At 34.4% G+C, this 24,290-nt stretch overlaps 1 protein-coding gene across 5 annotated transcripts in view; it reads right to left on the bottom strand.

Annotated features, from left to right (window-relative positions):
• Positions 1-24,290, bottom strand: part of ADGRA1 (adhesion G protein-coupled receptor A1) — a 277,097-nt gene that overhangs the window by 169,628 nt on the left and 83,179 nt on the right. For all 5 annotated transcript variants that reach the window (XM_068688179.1, XM_068688176.1, XM_068688175.1 and 2 more), the window contains exons 3-4: positions 5,954-6,025; positions 2,050-2,121 (exon numbers count right to left, since the gene is read on the bottom strand). In XM_068688179.1, coding sequence (XP_068544280.1) covers positions 2,050-2,081 — 32 coding nt within the window. In that variant the 5' untranslated portion in view covers positions 2,082-2,121; positions 5,954-6,025. The remainder of the gene's footprint in view (positions 1-2,049; positions 2,122-5,953; positions 6,026-24,290) is intronic.

Raw genomic sequence — 24,290 nt, forward strand, 5'->3', positions numbered from 1 at the left:
CCTGAATGAAGGTAGATATGGATAAAAATACAAAGCCCTCCTGGGTCTGGCCTTTTAAACCAGGATCCTGTCAATGTATCCTGTTGAGACAAGTGTATAACAAAATACTATTTCCTCCATTTATTTTTTCAGCCTTCAAATATTTGAGACCTACTATTTTCCTGAACAAGATAGGGCTTCTATAAATTCAGTAACCTTGCAGGGATTTTTATTTTATAACGTCCGTAGTCCCTTGACTTCATGTAAAAATTTTAACAGCATCCTGCAGCAAAATGTTCCATGTTCCACAGCTTAGTCTTTTGTTAAAATAAAATCAAAACAAATCCCCTCTGCTGCCCCGCATTTACCTCACAGTTTTTTCTGTACTGTGAGAGATGATAAAAAATTGGTTGCTGTTTGTCTCTGTATGTTATTCAGAATTTTACAGTCTTGTATCATACTCCCTTTCCTTTCAGTTGTCCCTTTCCCATCCAGGAAATTTGCAACCAAGTTATTTATTCCTAGTATTTCCCTATACTGTGCCACAGCTCTCACCTTTTTTTTTTTTCTTTTTTCTTCTTTTTTTTCTTTCCCATGAACCTTTTCTAGTTTTGTTCATCTTTTTGAGCTGAGCAGACTGGAGTTGCCCATGTTATTTAAAGTGTGGGTTGTTGGCTTTTGAGTAGTAGAATGCGTGTTCTCTTATTTGTTCTCACATCCTTTAATAATATGGCCTAATTATTATTATTAATTTTTTAAGAGATACTGAACAGATGTTTACATGGCATCATGCACTATAATCTCTAAACATCTTTCATGAGTTTTAATGGTTAGTCCAGAACATACTGTTGGTCTTTTTTCCTCCCTCGAATCACTTAATGTTTACCTAAATTTCATCTCCCTTTTTCATCTCCCTTTTTACTGTGAAGTCACGGAGTCCTGTCCATTACTTCTGTCCTTCCACAAAATCAACCTTTACCCTGATTAATTCAAAAATCAACCTAATGCTCCGATTAACTTATATCTTTATATCTTTAGCAAACTTGGCCATTGCACATTTTATCCCTTCCTCCAAGTCATCTGATTCTCTCTAAAACTGAACATCCTGGGTATACTATCATAATCTTATTTTTTTTCTGATGGCTCCTTCTATAATAACCTGAAAATCTATTGATCACACATGCTCTCTGACATGCTTATGGGTATGCAAATTGATTGCATGTTCTAGGGCAGTTGTATGTGATAGATTAGTGACTTAGAAAGTACCATGACAAAAAATACGCACAATACAATACCTTAAATGGACAGTCTAAATTTGATATTTCTGAAGCAGTCAGAACTATCCTGATATTCCAGATTTAACTGATACTTTACATATTTTTTCTTCTGTTTACTTACATTCTTCTGTAATACTTTTTAGGAACAAAAAATATATATAACATTCTAATTGATCTCTAATGGATAGAAGGAGCAATATATCCATTTTCACAGAATTTTTTCACAGAATTTCTAGGTTGGAAGAGACCTCAAGATCATCGAGTCCAACCTCTGACCTAACACTAACAGTCCCCACTAAACCATATCCCTAAGCTCTACATCTAAACATCTTTTAAAGACTTCCAGGGATGGGGACTCCACCACTTCCCTGGGCAGCCTGTTCCAGTGTCTAACAACCCTTTCGGTAAAGAAGTTCTTCCTAACATCCAACCTAAAACTTTCTAACCAGTGTAAGTCCCAACTTTGTGAATCATCATTTTTTTGCTTGACCTTTATTTGTTTCCAAAACATGCAAACACAAATGTCACATTCAGTCTCTTTACAATGTGAAAATGAAATATGTTCAATTTAATTCTTTGGAGTTCCGATAGATTTTACATTTACAAATAGAAATAGAAACCTCAAAATGTCAAGTAATTACAATCATGGGCTCAGCAGAGACTCTTTGTTTTCATAGGAAGACTATATTAAATTAATTTTGATGTAATGTAAGTTTATTGCCAACTGTATTCAGGTAGGCCATGTAACAGTATGGATTTCTCCTGTTTAAAACAAGAATGGTATTATACTCACAATTTATGAAGACTGTTAAGTCCAACAAACATTTCTGGTGTTAGGCAACCAATTCTGTTATTTGAGAGATCTCTGAAATTAAAAAATAATAATAATGGTGAAACATTAGTTCTGTGTTGTTTGTGTACACATCCACATAACTACATAGAGTCTCTAATTTTAATGCCTAAGAAATTAGAGGAATTAGAATTTTTAATTGAATTAAACAGCTTTCACAATTTTAAATAAATGTTATTAAGCAATATTGCACAATTAAACATAATGCACTCCAATTTAAACTAATTGCATTAAAATGTGTTTTAATGTAACAAATAAATAAATAAATAAATTTTATGTAACAAATAAATAAATAAATAAATTATCTTTAAAATAATTTGCCATATCAAATTTACTTGCACCTGTTTGTTTACCAGTGAAAAATGTTATGTTCTGCATTTTATTGTATGCAACATTTAACCAAGATTGACACTTTTACTGTTTACTAATGCCTCAAATCATAGACATCATTTCTTGCTGAAGAAATCACATAAGCCAGGGGGCAATTAAAGTTTTAGCTAGTAAGGTCAGTCTTGCTAAGTACTTGACAAACTCTTCTAAGACAAATACTATGTCTGTCTCAGACTACAAATCATACAAAGCATTATGTTCTGTACCTCCTGTCTACAGAAAGGTGAGTGAATGTTTTCTGTACAACTCATACATACAACAAAATGCATAGAATCCTTCTAGAAAGGAGATAAAAATAGGTATAAACAATGATAACAATGGAAATACTGCCCTTGGAGTATTCTGAAATAACATTTAATTTTCAAATGTTTGATTTTCAACTTTGACTATAGTATTCCTTCTTATCAAGTTTTTTATATATGTATATAATTTCACTTATGTAAGGATTTTAAATGATTATAGATCTTTAAAAACATTAAAATTTATCTGAACATTATGAATTTATTTTTGTTAAAGAACCAGAGGTAGTCTTCTAAGTCCTTTGTTGCATTGTGCGGATTCCCTATTTTTCTATTGCTATATGAGAACACAAAAATCAAAACAGGAGAATAAAGATAAATCCAGTTGGTGCTTTCATGGAGACATATCCAATCAGCTAGTATGAAAAGGCAATTTCTTCAGAATTTGCCTTCAGAATTCAGAAGGCTTCAGACAAAGAATATACTGTTGTGCAATTAAACGATGAAACATTGCATTAGAATGGAAATATTTCTTAAATGCTAATCAGGGACATTAAGTAGACAACAGCTGAAGAAAATAATCTGGATAACAATATAGTGCATTAATTGCATATTAGTAGTTATTCTTTAAATTTTCCTAATAAAAGCTACATAGAAGACTTAAACATGCAAACTTAAGGCAAACACATATATTTATCTTTCTTTTAGAACAGATACACAGTAAACAAGAACTCACCCAGAATTCTCAGTTGGGTGACTTTCTTTTGGCCTAAGCAAAGTTTGAACACATACAGAAGAAATGCATCACAGTGTGGAGCATAATTTGGGTAGGAAGAGTAAATTTTACCTACACTAATCAAAATAAGTACGTATTTCTCAACACATGACACAGCAAAATAGTATTTTTAACAAAGCAAAAGGCTATGTACATATCCTCTTCTCAAAGCCTTTTTCAGTGTTATTTTCACAGTAACATGTACGTGGCTGAAGTCCCTATATTGTAGAACCTGCTTTTTAAAGCAAAAAGAAAAGACTGCTTCTTGCGCGTTCTTCCAGAATAATACATATTATATTAGGTATAATTCAATTCATAATGTACAAAACTGGTGTTCCTTTTCAGGAGAAAGACATTCGGTTTAATAATGTTGACTTGTAAAATTGATGCTAGAGAAACCAAGACTCTCCCCTGTTGAATAACCAAGTGCAGTAATTCTAGTGCTTCATAAATTTTCAATTTTCTACAATTTTCTGTGTACCTTTTTGCGTAAACCCTTGAAATAATTCAGTTTTTCATTCAAATACAAATTATAAGAGTTATCCGAATTATTCACAGAGAACATTTTGATGTTGACAGCCTGCAGTTTATCTGCCTGACTTGCCATAGTTGTATCTCCTGCAATTGCCCATTTACATCAAATTCTACTTTTCACGGAATCATTTATATTTTATATGTGAAATAAGAGGATATGAGTGTAAAGTACAGTCATAAAGTAATGATTGTATTCAGCATTCAACAAGAGTTTACACTATTTATTGCTTTTGCTCAATTGTCTGTTACTCTGCACAACAGAGTGCAGAGATTTATTTGTGTTGTTGTTTTTTTGTTTTTTTTACCATGAAAAAATGATTTGTATGAAATTTGAAAATCTTGTAATTAATCAACTCATTGTCTCTCAGTTGTTCCCAGTGTTACTTGCTCATACCAGAAAAAATGTTTTGTTGTTGTTGTTGTTTTGCTTTTTCTTTTTAGATTTAGCATGAGACATCGCAACATAGCCATCCCTTGTTTACAGAAGAGAAATTTAATCTCACTTTTCCCAAAGCCTAATGACTTCACCTTCTTGGACTTTGGTAGCTGACCTAAGGCTTCACCTGTGCAGTCTTCAAATGTGCAACCCAGGACTTGTACAGGTTTCACGATTTTCCCACCAGAGGTCAGGGTTGTGTTATTAGACTATACGGCCAAAGCAATAATTAGAGCTCATTTTGATCACTTCATTTTGTTGTTATCCCTATATACAGAGTGAGCAAGAAAGTTTCAACTTCATTTTTTTTATGGCATTTAAAAAAAAAAAAAAAAAAAAAAAGCATATTCTGCTCTGACTTCATATGTATCGTGTCTTTTGATCAAACACTAAAACTCACTGCTAGGTGTGTGATCAGAGCTGGAAGTCTTTTAATTACAGCATGCAATTCGAGAATTTAACCTCAGAGCAAGAAAGCAGAATGATCCATAAATTTGTTTTCCTGTAGATTTGCATTACTCCTCATTTAAATCTTAGCATTCCTCTAAAATAATGTTTTCTCACAGGTCTCTTCACACATGAGACAGCATACATGATGGCTAGGCAGACCTCTGTCAGCCTTCTCAGCAAGTACATGGCCACTTGGATGCATTCACTTGGAAAATTATAAAGAGGATTCTTGGTTCTTCTCACCTGTTCTTCAAGGTGAGAAAAATTACAGAGGCTTTAGCCCTTGTTAATTTAAAATGAAAAGCCCCACCTCAATGACATGTAGTAACTTTGATAAGTTCTTACAAATATTGCTTAGTAATCAAGCAGTACTTCTGAAAGCACTTTGATAAGATTTTCAGTGCAAGAATGCAAGAATGATGGACAGGAGATAAATTATATAAGTCTCTTTCCTTAAAAATAATAATTAAAAAAATAATGAATAAATACTACTAATAAAAAAAAATATCAAGCAAAGTCAATGTGAGAGATAAGAAGATTGTAGACAAATTCTGAAACAAATAAAGTTTCCTTTCTAGGAACTTATTTTACAGAACTGGCCTGTGATAAAAATAAGTAAATCTTACATTATGAAAAAAAAAAATATAGAAAAAAAAGTAATGTTTACGCTTACTTACACCACTTAGTTTTAGTTCCAATGAATGTCTAAAGTGACATCTTGTCTGCTAAATCAAGGTTTGTTTTAATTCTTCTAATTAGGTTTGTTTGTAGATGTACTCTTTAGGATATTTATTGAAGAGCAAACATATTTAAATGGGGAAAAAAGGGGGGAGGGGGGCAGGGGGAAGAAGGGAAAGAAAAAAAAATCATGGTAAATGTAAAAAGTATAGTGTGTAATTTTCTATTCTACAGCCAGTGTCCTTATGTTATTAATATGCTTGTTGGCATATTTGAGTTGCCCAAGGATAGAAATGTTGATACAAATGCAATTTTCAGAATAATTCAAATGGAATTAATACTTACAGGCGCTTCAGCTCTGAAAGTCCATTGAAGGCCCCTGGCTCAATTGTGCTAATCAAATTATTCTTCAGATCTCTAGAAAGACAAAATAGGAGGAGCAATTAATTATCACTTTACCTACTGTATTACTGCTGTACATACCGAGTGAGAAATGTAATGCAATTCTAACCGTTGTCTGTCATTAAAAAAAAAAATAAAAAAAAATTTAAAAAATTGTAAATAATAACACCAAAAGCATTACATCATTTGCAGTTTATGAAAACTTATTTTTCTAAGTAAGAAAGTGAAGATTAGGTGCTAAACAAAATGTTTTTAATTATTCTCCTATTTGTAATTTTCAAAACAAGCTTACCAGCCACTCTTGCCCAAGGAAAAAATGTTTTAATCAATGAGTGAATAAAATAGTCGGCAAAACAAGGGACTTTTAGTTTGCTTATTCATTGTGCTATGCACTTAACACTTAATAAATTTCTCATTTTCACCTAATGTAGGCAAAGCAGCTGGCACATGAGACATAAACAGATAGGTCAAGTTTCTGTCCTGAAATATAAGCAAATTTTCATATTTGGCAGATAGGTGCTTCATTTTGTACTTGGTGACAATCCAGAGGATCAGTTGTTGTGCAGATAAAGAATATTTCACTGGCATTAGCAATCTCATCTGCTCTTGGCACAGTGCTTGGGGCCATGACATTGCTCTCAATTCAGTCCCCGCAGAGATTTACTACTGAATTGTCTCAGGACTCTTCATGATGTGAACTCTGAAGAAATGCCTTCAGTGCAATTAGATAAGCAGGCCTAGGAGATGAACGCTGTAAATTCTTGTAGAGTCAGTGTTCATCTTCTGACAATTTACAATTCATAGGGAATGACTGGTGTGCAATAATATCAGTATTGTTTCTCTGACTGGCCACTTCCAGCATATTACAGCACATACCAGCAACTGCTTGACTGCCAAAGGATGGATGTATCAGCAGCTGTGTGAGTCACCTTATTTATGACTATTTACTTTATTGTAAATAAAATGCACACTGGGTGAAATTGTAGTTCCACTAGGTGTGATTACATTCAATAGGGCAAGATTTTATCATAAATATTTAGCTTACATTAAGATAAATTTTAATGTGAAAGTCCAAATAGTTCCTAATAATAAATATATATATATATTTATTTTGTTTATCATTTTTGCAATTTTTAATACAGTTCAAAAACTTCTGGATCAGATCCATTTTAGTGATGATGCTGATGAGTGATATGTCCCTAGCAGAGATCTCAGACTATTAAAGGTCAAGTTCAGCTTTCAGCTTGAATCATGTAACACTCAAACCCCTTAAGAAGGTGAAAAGACATTCAGATTACTTATGTACAAGTTCTGTCTTGCCTATAAGAAATGCAGGGCTATCAAAAGCACAGCTGACAGAAACCAAGTATATGCTGCACCTGATCTTGTGACACTACTGGAAAAAAAAAAAAAAAAAAAAAAAAAAGGAGAAAGGTAGGAAGGGAGCTAAATATTTAAAACTTAAATGGAACAATAAGTTGTGCTTTGAGTCTTTCTAATACATACATGTAAGTACTGCAGACCATACATGTTTACTTGTTTACAGTGTTTGTGATTAAGTACTTAAAATGAAGTAACAAGGATTCATAAAGCTATGAAACAATTTAGAAAACTTTATAGCCTCTCCAAAAAAACAGTGGTTGTTTCTTACTGTTTTTACCTTAGCTTGTTTGATGTTTTGATTATCTTAGCTTGTTTGATATTCCACAGTTCCTTTTATTTCTGTTGCTGTTTTTATTAATAAATCATTATTCATTAATCATTCAATCCCAATAAAATATGCTAATCTGAGTACAACACAAGTACAATGGATGTTGTAAGAAAATATTAAAAATGCAATATCACACTTTTCAAGTACTGGTGTAACTTTTAAAAAGTGATGCATGAACATGTGCATATATATCTACAGATGTATACATATTTTAAATATATGCATTACATAGCATAGGTAAGCATTATTTACATGACATGTAAATAATAAGCATTATTTACATGACAACACTGGATGCTAAGCCAGTAGAAAGCATAAAACCCAGAAGTGCTCCCTTTTCCCTGTTACTACTGGGTCTCGGAAAAAGCCCATAAAATTTCCCAGAGTGGCAAGCAAAGAACGCTATGAGCCAGAGGCAGCAACAGAAAAGATGGCACTTGAGAGGGGAAAGTAAAAGGAAAGCAGCTGTTCAGGGCCCAGATAAATGTGCCAGAAAGGAGCAAAAGCTTGGGAAGGACCTTGATGGTGAGATGCACACTCTATGACAACTTTACACATGCAGTTGACCTCAGCCCATCGGTGCATAGGTCCAAACTCTTTTCTTTCTCCTGGAAATCAGTAAGTACCACAAAGGCAACAGCACAGATGACAAACCTAGTGCTTGCGCTGGTTCTTATGGACAGTCTGACAAAGAACACAACAACTCCACAGACAACAAAGAGGAAAGAGGGACTGCAGCCATCCTCCTGTGGGTACTCTGCCCTACTCCCTAATCCAGGCAAAGCAGTTTTCTTGCTTGCTTTGTCTCCTCCTGCTGGATTTGGATGAAAGCGACAGTTGCTGATCTAATCAGACGTGAAATACAGTTGATGATATTTCATCATCATGACATTCGTGATCATTCCTCCAAACATCTAACTCAGAATTTTCCATACCTTTTCCTAAACAAACGACTTGTACAAAACTTTTGCAGTCTCTTCTCCAGAGTCCAATAAGCTTGCAAAGACAAGAGTTTATTGATGTGAGTGTATGTGAGTATATGTCAGTGTGTTTTCCTTTGATAGTTTAGGAAATTATTCACTACATGAGCCAAAAGTTCTCAAAACCTTTTTTTTTTTTTTTTAAATAGACCTTCAAATATTCATCTGGTCTACTCTCATTCTGTTCACGCCAAACATCAGGGCTTAGACTTCTCTAGGCAGCACTACCGACAATATCCTCAAGAATTAAATGCAGACCCTTTTCCTTATGCAGTATGCTAAAGGAGGTCAGAGAAGTCAAAGATATTTCTTTGGTTTGTAGAAAAGTCACATAGAAAAGAAGGAAAGGACACTGTTCTCATTATCTGAACTTCTGTATTATTGGAACTTAAAAGACAAACAAACCAAAATAAAACAAAACAAAAAAATGACAATAACAAACAGCCTGATAACATAGACCTTTTGGATCTGTGCTACTTTATTTCATGCTTCACACAGGGATCCATCTGAAAAACTACTTAGAGGCATAGTTCAGAGCAAATATCCACATTTCAGGCAGGGGAAACTGACAATTTTAATCTTTACACCAATTACACACATTGTCTGTTAACCGCCAGCTCATCTAAATGCTCTGCAAGTTGTAATTAGATGGAGTGAATTAGATCTCTTATAACCAACACTGTCAACAACACACAACAAACATAAAGGAATCAATGAGTGGCAGACTGTTGGCAGGTAAGTTTTAATGCCAGTCAAAACAACCACGTAGACAAAGGTCTCCCATTTACAGAAATGTTCTATGTTCCAGTTTATGGAAACTCTGCTCTGTTTCTCCATAACTTGTAACCACATAGGAAAAAACAGCCTAACCTTAAACTATCTTCTACAGGAATAAAAATGTCTCATTTAATGTTAGTAGAAGCAAGACTATTTCAAGGAAAAGTGTTCATCAGTTGCACTGTCCCAGACAAGGACATTTGGCCTTCATATTTTGGAAATTACACTTAAATTACCTAGGTCATTCTAAAAAGAGGATATTCTAAGATATCTCTAAGGATATTCTCAGAAAATTGTAGATGATTACAATTGTAGTACCCACAATCTTGGTACTTTCTTAGTAATTAGCATTATTCTATAATGTTTCCATATACTTCTGGCCTAACAAAATAGGTGTTTCCTTCCTTGTCATCCTTGGAGGACTAAAATGTGACTAAAATATATAAATAAAATGATCACACATGTTACTTGCTGTATTTATTTTTACATTAGAAGAACCTTTTATCTTTCCTCCCACTTGTATTTTTTACATAATTAATTTTATTGAAATATTATAATTACCATCTCCTATTTTCTAATTTAGGAAAGAGTTTTTTGCATTGAAACAATGAGTATCAACTTTCACTAAGCTAAATAAAGCAACCAGGGTGAATTTGGTTGTATGTTTACATTTTTTCCCCAAGAGCTACTGCTGAGGTTTGGCAAAAGGTCATGATCCAAGGCATGCCAAGCAGCAGCTCAGCTTGGGCCACACACAGGCACACATGCATGTATACCATGCAAGTGATTTTATTGTCAACCAAAAGTAAAAGAAAAGAGAAAAAAAAAAAAGTATCATAACAGTGAATCATCACAGTATGACCCAGTTAAAACCTAAAAAGAAAGCATTTATAACTAACAGTTATGGTTTTGCATCATTTCTGATGGAGCATTCTAACTTAAAAGTATCTATTCTGAATCTGAATGACGTGTTATTAGTGGTGTGGCATGACCCAAAATCTAGTGGCATGACCTGAAAATAAATCAAAGCCTTTTACAATTACAGATAGATGGAAGCTACATAAAGTTAGCTATAGTCAAAACAACTGCAATATTTATATCAAGGCTGCACAGCTGCAGGAAAAAAAAAAAAAAAAAAAAAAAAAAAGAAAAAAGTAAAATACTACAATATTAAGTATATTCCCCTAATTTTCTTAGTTGCTAGAGGTATTTGCTGTATGGCACCCTGATATCACGTAAGCTTGACTAGAAAAAGAACACAGAATGGACCTTGTTATCATTATTTAAAATCTCAATGGTTAATAAAGGAGAGTTTCCTTTTTTCTTCAAGTCTGAACTTACAAGTATTATACTAACCATTAGGCCCTGTCTACATGTATGTAGATAATTTGTATGTATAGGTAAATAATGCCCCCACAGGTAAGTACTGAGAATTCTTTTACTAAAAATATCCTGTCTTTTACTACTACTATCACAAGTTACTGTGAGTTTATCATCTTACACATTAATCTTTGAACGGACTTGTAATTACTAATTACATTTAAGAGGAGTTACCTCAACAAAGCAACTGACTTAAGGAGGGGAAATCTGTGTTTGAATACTCAGTTCCTGATGGCTTAGCTGAGATGTAGATGAAACGAGGAAGAGGCTACTGATGGGGCTTTACAAGAACATTTCATAGCTACTCCTGGCCTCTGAGCTATTAGACATCTTCTGTAGCCAAATCCCTGATTATCTAAATGTGTCTTTGAGATTCTTGATCCGTCAAGTTGTACGCACTTGTACAACATAAAAGATAGCGGGAAAAATATTAAAACATATTAAGTGCATTTACAAAAGAAACATTTTTTTTTTTCTTATATCACATCCTGAAAGCTTAGCTATTTTGTATCATAGTCTATGCCTTCAGACACTGCAAGCTCTTTCCCCAACTTACAATATATATATATACTGTAGATATTTTCAATACATATTCATAACAAGAATGTTCAACTAATTCCAGTACTTCGTTCAAATTCCTGACATCGATACATCTTTCATAAAAAATTATAGGTTGTACCAAGAGGACATCTGTGTTTAGAAAGCTGTCATTATGGTGCTGCAAACTTTCCAAAAAAGCTCTGAGAAGAGCAATCAGTTGTTGAGCAGATGCCAAATACCAATGAAATATGACTGACTTTCCACATTTTGCATACTACTATGAAACAACAACAACAGCAAAAAATATAAGGTCACATCTTCCACTTCTTTCTCATGCTAAATACTCCAGCTAAACTAAATGGTACTTTTGCCCAAGAAATGAATGCAGACTTGGGACAGTTAAAAGAGATTCTCTTTTAAAACGTCATGGTGGTGGGAAAGAGGCACAGCCAATAACGAAAGACCGCATTTAGCACATATCCTCCAGTCACAGTAGTGACACTCTGACAGCCTGGATATCATCAAAAATTATTTTCATCTCCATTGTTGGCAACTGAATTGCTGGTATTACACTGTAGACCAAGAAACAGGCAGGTATCACCATCAAAAACTAAAGCACACAGTGCTCCTACAAAAGTCCAGAGCTCTTGCTTTGTTTACAGTTTTTTTTATGAAGACAGTGGATTTTAATCTACTTTCCAGAATCTGAAAAAAAAATATGGTTGTGTTGCAGCTAAGTTTCAAGATACAATGATATATATATATATTTAATATTATTTCTACAAGATAATGAAAATAAACATGCACAGGAATATGGAGAATAGTTGTGCCTTTGCAGACACAGAGGCTACAATGGTTGGATTACCTAAAACAATACTCCCTAAGGACTGGACAAAAAACAAACAAACAAACTAACTAACTAAAAACCAAAAATAATAATAATAAAAAAACACTGCTGGCTACTCAAGGTACTAGTGAATTACTGGAAATTTCAAACCAGTCACTTGGGATGGCAACAATGACCTATAAAGCAACTGAACAGTCATCACTTTTCTTTTTTTTTAATTTAAGGATGATGACTCATTCACATCAAATGTGCTGTGGTAATTTGGCATTTACTCTTTATTTAGGAACAAGCCTAAAAATGTTAAACAAAATGTCAATAATGGCAGCTGAAGCAAAGCAGAGATATAAACTCTACAGCAGTTTGCTCGCTCAAAGTGGCCCACAGAATGTTATTATGTATTTCATTTTAATAACCATAGAGCAAGAATATAAAGCTGAGAGCATACAAACCAAGGGAGCAGTATGTCAAAGATGGAAAAGTAAGTAAAAGGTATAGTAAAGCAGGATAGATTGTCAGTGTACATATATTTTGTTTATATATTTTTCTATACGTAGATATTCGAAAACTACTTTTTAAATCCCTAGTTTCATTCTAAATATATCAGAATATGGGATGAGGATGCAAAGAATTTTGTCAAGTACCCTTAGTTTAGTATTTTGTTACAGATAATTCAAAATGAAATGCAGTTTCTAACAAAGAAAAATCATTTAAGTTTTTCCAGTTTGTTTTCCCCCGTCTGCTTTCAAGCAGAGCAAATTCAGCTCAATATTCAAATTCCCAACATATACAACTGTTCATATATATTTTTGCTTCTCCTGGAAAACACCACAAGAACCAGAGATATGTGGACTGTGGACCAGTTCCACAGGACTAAAGCCAGACTGGAAGGTCAGAGGCAACAGATGCCAAGGGAAGTAGACTTAAAAGAACATAAGCAATTCTTCACTGAATTTCAATTTGAACTTCAGAAACATATTTTCTTCCATGGCTTAAAATAAGTAAAGGAAATACAAGTACCTGCAGATGACATATCAACTTAGAGTAGTATTGAGCCAAAAATAAGGTAGGTCACTACTCATGTAAATCAATAAAATAAAGAGCATCTTTCCTACAATGCTTTTTTATTGTAATGACCTCATAACACAAAAATAGAAAACTTCAGAAAATAAGGTGATTCAATTATAAAACGTCAAGAAGAGACGCCATCTTTCTGCCTGTTTACTATTAATGTACTGCATTAGTAGAATAAGAATTTAAATGGAAGTATCACAGAGAACATAGTCACTGTTTACGTATACAATCTTGGGGGAGCTGGGAGAACTCTGCAATAGGCACCTTCAGGAATGAGTGTGCTCAAAACACTTATTCCTATTTACTGGGGCAATCCCTCTATTGGGGCAATACCCAGACATATCCCACCTAGATCAGGAAGCCTTTTCCAGAAAAGGCAAGCAAACAGACAAACAAACAAAAACATTCAAACAAAATAACCAATTCAGCTATTGTTAGAAAGAACATGACTTGCACAGAAATCTTGAAAATTTACAGCTGTTCAATAGTAAAATAAGACTTTGTTTAATGCATAATATAGGAGAACTCTCTACAAGGAGTTTAGCTCTGAGGAATTAAATCTTGGTGAAAGACTAGTCTAGGAATCCCTCTCCAGAAACCTCTGTTGTTATAAAAGCCATAAACTGCGGCTTTGGTAAAAACTAAGAGAAATTTAAAGTTAAAAAACCAACCATGTGTGCCAATAAGAAGGCATGAAGAATTGTCTTCTCCTACAGAAACAAGGGTTAATGATTATCCTGTTCAACCACTCTGAAGAAAAAAGGAGGACACTAGAAAGGAAGCAAGAAAAATGAATAGGGATAAATAGAATATTGTTGGTGATAATTACTGTTGAACAATGATATATGCTTGCTCAACTAGATGTCAATTCCTTTTTGCCATCCTTCTCAATGGATACAATAATAAAACTTCTTTTCCTAGCATGCTATTTTATACAATCCTCCATGGCATCTCTTCTACATGCTTCTCATCACCTCTTTCCCAGCCCCTCAGAGACAATGCTTTGTTTCCACAGTCTTCCTGCACCAGGTCAGGGGCCCTACTATTCTGTCCCACAAATAGTTAATTTTATTTGTTCAAACCTAGTCCAGGCATGAAGGGGGCAGAAAACCTGACAGGTGCTCTGGGAAGCCACAGTCAGATTTCTCTGCTCCCTGCCTAGCCAACTGTGCCATGCTGGTTTCCTAACAGGTTATTTTGTTTTCAGTTAGTTGTGGGAGTGGATTAAGGATTGCATTTCAAACTATAGCACATGCACTATACTGAGAACAGAAACGTGTTTCTTAATCAACAGCAGACATCTCACTTTAAAGCCCAGAATCATGCCTTTATGTGATAAATCCTACACCTATTTCCCTACAAAGAAACAAACACAGTTAATGTGTTTCAGTGCTGCTAGTGCTGTAAGTTTTCAGGAAGAAACTTTGGTGGCAGCAAAGGAGCTTTATGGTGGCTATTTTAACACATGTATCTATAAATCTGTGCTTGAGACATCTTCTTTAAGGATGACAGCATCTGACACAAATCATGTGTTAACTTAATGACAACACTATATAAAACATCAGATGAGTATATCATACAGCTGAGATGGCTGACTGCACATCAGGCTAACTGGACTATTTGTGGTCCTAATGGGAAACAGGAGCCTAGATACTCATAAATTCAATTAAGTGAACTCCTGAAATACATCTAAACTTAAGTTGTTACATAAACTAAAACCAAACAAAAATAAAAACAAAAAAAACACTGCAGCGAACATATGATCCATAATTTAAACTGCTCTATGAACTAACTTAATAAGTTAGTTTACTTTATATTCCTGTCATTTCTGACTACTAACACTGAATTTTATATAGATCATGTCATGTAATTTTTCTGTTGTCCAATGCCCTTATAAATCTATTCACAACTGTGCTGTAGCACGTATCACCTTAGTAGACAATACAAGATTGTATACAAATATAGTTTATTCGACTTTACAAGCAAAAATTATTATTTACACGGTATTGAAATGATGACATAAGAGCAATTGCCCAGGCAAAACTCCCCCAAAATACTGGTGTTTGTATACTCCCACATTTTCAGAGGTACATAAAAAGAGTTTTTCATAATAAGAACTGTTCCATCTAAGAAACATATCTAAATTATTGCTACCCTAGAATAGTAGCAATATTATTGTAATATTATTGTCTAATAGAGTTACAGCTGAACTAGAATGGTATTTAATTGTATAGGTGCCTAGCACAGACTTACCACCTGGGAAGGATCCTTTTCATTCTTGACATCAGAAGTTATGTGAAAATGATGACCTTTTTCTCATATCTACAGTTGTCTAACACAACGCTCTTCCTCAACAATTCACTCACTTTTAATCAGTGGTGATTTTCCCAAATTTATTTTAGGAAATATGTTTAGCCTTTTTAAAAAGTACTGAGTCCAGTACTGATTCACAAAAGAAATCACAGGACTAGACTATGACCTAAATGATTTTTAATCAAAAATTTAAAAAGTTTCGTAATATTTTTATGAAGTAGAATAAATGATTGAATTGTGGATTATGAACATCACTTGAAAATATCATTCTAATTAAACAGAAACAGAATAATCATGATCTTTTCTGTAGTCCTGCTATGAGCTGTTTAGATATGAGGATAATTAATGTAATATAAACAAGACATTTTTGCCTTTATATAGTCATTTATATGACAGACATAAGGAGCATGAAGATAACAGTTGCACCAGTAAACTATATTGGTATGGTGAACTCTGCCAAGTTATTTCAATTACATACTACGTACAATTTTCAATGATTATTTAAGTACTGATGAAGTAATTTTAAACCATATATTCAAAGGATCTCCTGCATCTCTTCATGAAGAGAAGCTTTCACAGATGAGGCTTTCCTAATTTGGACTACAAAGTCACAAATAGTGTACCCAACAGAAAAACATTAATCTATGGATAACTTAGAAAGCACTGTGATGATTATTATTTTATGTTGTTTTGATTACAAAATTATATCCTTTATTGAAAAAATATTTACAGTTTAGTACACAATTTGCAGTTCTGTACTGGACTTCTGCAAAAGCACCTCTCTGCAGTGACTAATTCTCTTATCAAAAAACAAAACCTGACCCTGCTGTGTCTCTCTCCGTGTTGAAAAACATTACAATCTTTCTTGCTTTAGGAAAAATTTATTAAAGAAAAAACAATGCCGTTTCAACATACCATTTCCTTTCTTAAATTGCCATTTTTCCAAGCTACCTCATACCTTCTCAGCTGGAACCTTACCAACAACTCTGTCATTCATGATGATGAAGTAATTTTATGTAATTGTTAACTATTATTAATATTTAAATTTTTGTAATAATTGTAATGATAACTTTTGTAATAATTAACTATTAATTGTTAACAAATCATTATTTGTGTTCCCAAAGTTTGATATCAAATTTCCAATTCATCTTTTTTTTCCTAAGAACTTTAACTTTATAAAGGCCTAAAATAACTCACCTCAACAGATTAGCAACAGCTGCCAGAGAACTCAATAAATATTGCACATGTCGCTCTTTGGAGGCTTGATTCTTCCTTTTGTAGGTTATTTTCACTTAGCCAATACTAAGACATAAATCTGTTACATTTTTACCAGAAGTATTAGTAAAGAATTCAGGGACACAGCCAGTCAAATCATGTAAAACACTCACAAACTGCAGTACAAACATTACTGAAATAAGAAGCAGAACCTGATAGTTCTATCTTCCATCAATTGTCTTGAACGGCTGAAATCATGCTGAACACTTTAAAATACTCAAAGCGTATCAAACTCAGAAAGAGTAATGTACTCTGGCCACCAAAAGCATGATGGTAAAATTACTGGCCCAGCTCCAAAAAAGCACTTAGGCCATCTGAAGCCAAACTGCAGTGGAATATAGGTACTAAGTCCCAGAGAGCAGCTCACAGCCCTCTTTTCACTTCCCACATGTCTGCATGGCTGCTACAGATACCTTACTTAGACTTCACTTTTCAACTTCCCCATGCACAGAGATGGAGTTGGTCTCATAGAAAAGCTTTTTTAGGATTTGCAGTTGGGATATGCCCACACTAAGGATCTCCTAAGGGCTAGCCCGGTTAATGGGATGTAGTCAGCATGGCCACAGACACAAAACACAGCACAGCATCCCAGAGCACTACAAAAGGATGAGGTGGTGTTGCTATCCATCTTTTCTACAATAACTTAGTGATTAGAGCTCGGGAAATGGAAGACATTGTTTCAGTGCAGTCCTTGCCCAAAAGGGAGGCATAGCTACATTTAAGATGCACAGGAGATGAAGAAGCAGAGAAAAGCCTCTGTTCCCCAGAACAGTATTTCTGTGTATTATCAAATTAATGTTTATAGCAAAACCCATTTTCTCCTTGTTGATGAAATACCCTTGGCACTTGACTGCTTCTGTTCTCTTCTTCTTGGTCCCATAAATTTTAAACACTCGACTACATATTGGCACAACTCCACTGCAGACAGACCCACATCCTAGTTAAAGCCTTTCTCTCAGAGGTAGCAAATGCATGCTGCTCTCAGCTGAACATGAGGCTTTCTCTTCCCAAGCAGCTACTCTAGCCACCAGGCTGGTAAGGAGCATAAGTGCCCTTTACTTTCTCTTATGACCAGGTTTCAAAAGAAAACATTGAGTTAGTTATGCTTTTAAAAAGGAGAATCTTCAGAAGTATTCAGCTGCAAATCCCAGTCCCACAAAGGCTTCACTAGGAGCCTGAGTTATTAGGGTTACTCAGGAAAAAAATAATGTCAGGCCTCAGTATTTTTGTAAGCTACTGAGTGCCTTTTTAGGCCCTTTGCATGATGGAAAGATGGATCCTCATTTTTAGACACCTAATTCTCCCCATTTGCTGCACAAAGAGTTTAGGTCTCCAAAGAATAGATGAGAATTACACTTCAAAAGCTAGATACTGGTGCTCTATGCACGATAGTGCTGAGAGCTGTTAACTCCACTATATCTTGCTGCTGATGGGAGCCTTAGTGACTTCCTCAGCTACCAAGCTGCTAAATTTCCTGTTTAAGGGTTGTATGTATTATTTACTACCCATTTGGCTGTGATTTAGCTTGTTTTTAGCTGTTTTCAGATGGCTTCAAAATAGGCCAGGACTAGAACCAACTTCCTCTTCAAACCAGTAAGCAAAAACCAAACAAGACAGTGGTAGCAAACCAGAGCTGAGAGCATAATTAATGTGACACATGCTCACAGAGCTAAGGTATGTGCTTGGGACTGCAGCTCAAATGTCTAGGAAATAATGGCACAGTGAAATATCCCTAAGAAATGCTGCAGGCAAGACTTTGAAAACAAATCATTCTTCTAACTTTCAAAAAAGACATGTGGCATAAAGCTAAATATGATTTTGTATTTTCTTTCCCAGTTAAAGTATTTTAAAAAGAATTAATTCTGGAGAACAGTGTCTTCCTGTGGAACAATAAGCACTATGCATATATTCCATCCTTACCCCTTCCCTTCTGCAGATGAGTGGTGGGAAAGGGCAACTCAGAAAATATGTCATCCCCTATCTGTCTCCCACTCAGCACACACTAACCCAATTCTCCAAAATCTCATCACAGTGTTGTAGCTCATTAAATTCAGCTGAAGGATGAGAACTGAGCTGCACAACTAAATGTGCACAGTTTGTGTTTACCAGCAAGAACACTGTATGCAGTGTTGCTTACAACATACTGCATAATACGGAAGCTTTCTTGTTGGCAGCTTTGACAATTTATCTATTCATATCAAAGTGAAACAGAGGCTGCTTTAAAACTGTTGCTCCTTGTCCTAATGGGAAAAGAAGAATATTAAAAACTGTCACAGTGAAATCTCTGTTACCATCAAAAGGTCGTTGATTCAAGAGACAAACAACCTAGTGTTAATGATTTAACAAAACATTTTTCACAGAGATTACATGCTCATCTGTCAATATATGTTTTTCACATAAAGAAAACAAGGATCATTTCCTTCTAAAATGCAATTATGAAGAACTATGTGCAAATCAAAGACAATACTTTAGTAATTACGCGTTTACCTAAAAAAATGAATTATAAACACAAATAAATATAAGAAAAGTTTGCTATTGCTTGCAAGTTAGACTCATTAACTGGAGAACTGTCCTAAAAAGAAAACAAAATTGTAGTGGAGTTTGTTCAACAGACATTTCATTTGAATAGAACTGTATGTAGGCAAGCATTCAGGCCTGACTTTTTTCACTTCTTTTCCTCTTTTTTTTTTAAGCACATATATCCATGAGGACCGAAAACTAAGAGGTTGATCCTGATTTGATGAAAGTAAGTGGAGAACGACCTTCCTGACAAGCAGTATATAAACTGAAATGAACATCAGACGTTATTCCAACCATTTTAAATTTAAGAGAAATGAAACTAGCATAGTAAGCAAAATAGTTTTGTTTTGTTTTGTTTTTAAAAAAGCTATAATGGCAATGTTCTTACACAGTCTTCAAAAATACCTGTCAACATTTAAAAGTTAAAATCCAGCAACACTCATCATCATCAAATTTATATTTTACTTGCAACTATATATGTATTTTTTCATAATTACAACACACTTGTTTACCAAAAAAAATGTTGCTATTAAAAAAAGTGTCAAAGATGTTGACAGGTGAGGTGGGTTTGTTTGTTCTGTCTGTTTTTCTAAATGAAGGTTTCACTCTCATTTTGAGTAGAAGTACATATAAATAAACATACTAACTTTGAGTCTGTATAATGTATGGGCGACTGATCCAAAACAACATCATATAGGAGGTATACATTTAAAATAATTCCCTGACATACTACCTACACATGTAGCATGCAAAGTTATGTAATTCAAGAAAGATAATTTCCATAAACCAGTAGATTCTGAACAGGGCGTGAATTTCAGGAGAGGATTTAAACTCTGTCTCTTGGCAAGATATTAAAAACAATCTATTTTGATCTTTGATTTATTTTCCACTTTTGTGATTCAATTGCATCTTCAATGTGTGAGTTCTTTTCAGAAGAATACTGCAATTCATCTAGAACTGGAACATTTTGTCAACATTTAGATTAAGTTGTTACTCTTGATTTGCTAACCAGTTGGGGTAGTACTAGTCTTTTACAAAATCACAGGGCTAGACATGAGGAATGAAAACATTCTACTATATTGATAAATCTGTCCCTTTACATATAAATAAAATACAGAAGATGATATCCAGAACAACTTCAGCATTTGTATTGATAAGATTTAAACTGGAAGTATTCTTGTACTTTGTGTACTTTTGGCTCAAGGACTAGTTTCCAGGTACAAGAACAACAAAAATATTTTATATTTATCTCACAGAAGTTTCCAGAAGGTTCCAGTCAGGGCAGGAGATCTTTTGTGCTTTGCAAACACCTTCTTTGTTTTTTTATTTTTTTTCTTTTTTTTTTTCTGTTCTGAACATATATGTATATACGCTCATATATACATAAGGATATATATAAAAAGTGACTGGGTATAAGCTCACCCATATATAATCATTTGCAGGATCAGCTCACTGACCTCTGAGAGACCACAATGCAGTCAAAGAAATTGTTGTCATATAACTACTTGAAATACACCAGAAATACAAAGTAGCAACTGAAAGAAAACTTAAATAGAACAAGATTTAAATAATCAAAAACTACTCAGATTGCTCTTGAAGAAGGAGTGTTCATTTTAAGCTAATTCTGTAAACAGTGAGCATTTGACTGGGCACAGACTCTTCATGATACTGACTCTACAAAAAAAATTCCTTCCCAACCAATCTGCTTCTACTTTCTTAGGTAATGTATTTATGACACCAGTACTTAAGGATCTGTACAAGATTTATAGGCTATCACAGCATGAACTCTTGCCAGCAAAGTCTTAATTACTTTCAGAGAAAATGAGGAATGTGATGATCATGTTTATTGTTATAACCTTATTTCCTTTGAACTAATCAAACATGGCTTAAATGATTCACTGGGAAGACAAAATATTCATAAATGATCTACAAGACAGTAATTATAGGAGGAAGTATCAGAAATTTTCAGAAGCCTGTCCCTTTTTTTTGGGGGGGGGGGGGGGGGGGGAGAAGGGGGAAGGGGGATGGAACAGGGACGACACCACCCCGGCATAGACCAACATTTCTGGCATTTATAAATGTCTGCAGTGTCACCCAGAAAACAGATATCTACTGTATAATGTATTAAGATTCTTAGTCCAGCTGGTCCATTTTTTCTAAACTCTAAAACCCATTTCCAAAAATACAAAGCATTTTTAATGGATTTCAATGGTCTCTTTCTTCTTTTACATAAAATCACTCAGAAGAAGGATGTTTTCTTAAAAACAATCTGCTGTCCAGGTCCACCCTCCCAGGCATGTCCCTTGGAACCATTCCCAAACTATCCCCAAAGCACCAGCGTTTCAGCAACTGGAATGACAACTTCTTTTTAATTGTTTGAGATCCTGCAGGCTTCTATCTGAGAACAAAGCGTGCACATAAAGCACATTCTATGGCCATGATTCAAGTCCTTTTGAAAATAAATTATATATTGAAACAATGCTATGTTATATAAAGCAGTCTATCTGACATTGGATGTTCAGCATTACAGCAAATCATGTCCAAGTTCATTTCCCACCCATATGTTTGGACATACAAGACGTGCAATAAAATTTACATAAAGTAACTTTTTCATTATGTGAAAGCTAAAGCATTTGATGGAATTATGAAGAGACTTGGCTATGAAGAAGAAAAAGATGAAGCCTGTTTAGTAATGGACAAATAAAATAATGAATCCAACATAAAAGTCTATTTGATAGTTGGTAGTGATACATTTTAATACTACAAGAATAAGGGAGTATCTAATGAAGTTCAAAAGCAATGCATTTAAAGCTGTCAAAGGAAGTATTTTAACACAATATGTAATTAACCTCTACAGTCTCATTACTGAAACATATCATTGAGGTCAAGAGCTTAGACGGATTCACAAAAAAGAATTAGGAATTACATGCCTAATGAGGACATTCACATACACATCAGACAGCTTTTCTCAGGACACAGTATAAAACAAGGAAGTTTCTTTTATGGAATAGTTATTCTTTATCAAATCTTCCAGAAAGGAAATTAATTTTAGGATACATCTGAGCCCAAATCCTGACTCAACAATATGGGTAATGGAGCCACCAACTTTAGTGAAACAGGATGCTCATCCCTGGCATTGGCAAGGGACAAAATACTGGAAAAATTACATTAAAATTCTGATTTAGGGCATGATGACTTGAATTCTTCTAATTAAACCAGTAAAAGCCATAATGTAAATGCATTCAGAGCAATTTAAAACTGCTTAACTATATGCAACTCTGTTAGTAAATTGTTTAAATTTGCTTAGCCTACTTCTGTAATCTCTACAAGAAGTTGTGTGTATTTATTAAGACACAGCATTTCTTCCCACCTCGCCCTTCACTACCAGCACTAAGGTACACCACTTCTATCATTAATCCCTTATTAATATTTATATTATCAATCTATTAATTTTAATATAGTTTTTAGCATGCCAAATGGCTCAGATACAATGTAAAGTTAGTGATAATTGATTTTGTAATTTAAACCAAGGGCTTGGGTTTATTTTTTTTTTCCTCAGAGTTGGAATGCATTTCCCAGGCAATATAGAGAAAATCACATTTATTAAATTAGGTCTCGGGCTTTCAGAAGACTTTACAAAAGGTTATGTTTGTAATCTTCCATGTTTATTTTACTATGAAACCAACACATCCAGCAATAAGTCAGATTTATTGTGAAAATAAACACATTAAGACCTTATAAATAGTTGTTAGAAAAGTTCCGTATGGTCTGCCAAAAGTCCCAAATGATTGGTTCATGAACTTTTCCTTTGTATGCTCTAATGGCTTAAAAAAATTGTTTATTTTTGACTGGTTATGAATAGATGAGGATTATATTTCATCTACAGCCTCCATTAAAGCATCAGGATTTAGAAAACTTCCAAACTTAAGAAACTCAAATTAAAAAAAATAAACTGTTGACAGCAGATATACATAATGGCATGGTGAAATGGAGTGTTATTCTAAAGCTGCATTTACAAAATGAGTTTCTCAATTTACCTGATTATATCCCCTAAAAAGAAAAAATAAAAATAAAAAATCAGTGCTCAAAGATATTGCAAGACTTTAATGGTTTATCTAAATGCCTATAGCAATTGCTGTAGCCTGAGTTACTGCACAGAACTGTATCTCAGAGATTGAGAAGAATTTTACATCGCCTTCTACTTGCAGAATGTATGCTTTAACAGTGAGAGTAGGAGCCTTCTGGTGAGAGGCTGTCTGCACACCTAGCTGCCCATGATCCCTGCATCCGTTGGTATGCAAGACTCTCCCAGACTGGCTCCCTAAGAGCAACAACACTCGCCTCTATCAGGGCCAATTTCCAAATCACTCATGTCATTTCAGTTCTCTCCAGCACACAGTCTTCATACAGAGACCAGAATGCTACCTCCTGAAAATAGGATGGAAAAACATTCTCAATGATGTCTCTTCCTCAGCCATGCAGAAAGACTAATGCCCTAATCCTCAAATCTTGAAAGAATATCTGAAAAAATGTTTCAGTGTTTCTGGGAGTACAAAACCAGTTGTTGCTATTGTAACAAAAAGCATACCTGGGTAGATCCTGTACAAGAGAAAGGTTTCAGGGCAGTGCTAAGTTCATTCAAAACTAGAAAAATCACTCTTGCAATTTTTTAAATTTTTATTTTAATTTTTTATTTTTTGAAGAAAACAGGAGAGAGGAAGAACTAAGAGGCCAGCATGCAGGACATGCCTTATGACAGAAAAGGGCCACTGCTTCCAATGTGGGGCAAACACTTGAGTTTGGCACTTGCTTTGATTTTAGACAAATACCTTGTTGGTTTTGATTGTCAGAATCGTTCTTCTTTGT

Source organism: Anas acuta, chromosome 7, assembly GCF_963932015.1.
Source record: "Anas acuta chromosome 7, bAnaAcu1.1, whole genome shotgun sequence".
Taxonomy (NCBI): domain Eukaryota; kingdom Metazoa; phylum Chordata; class Aves; order Anseriformes; family Anatidae; genus Anas; species Anas acuta.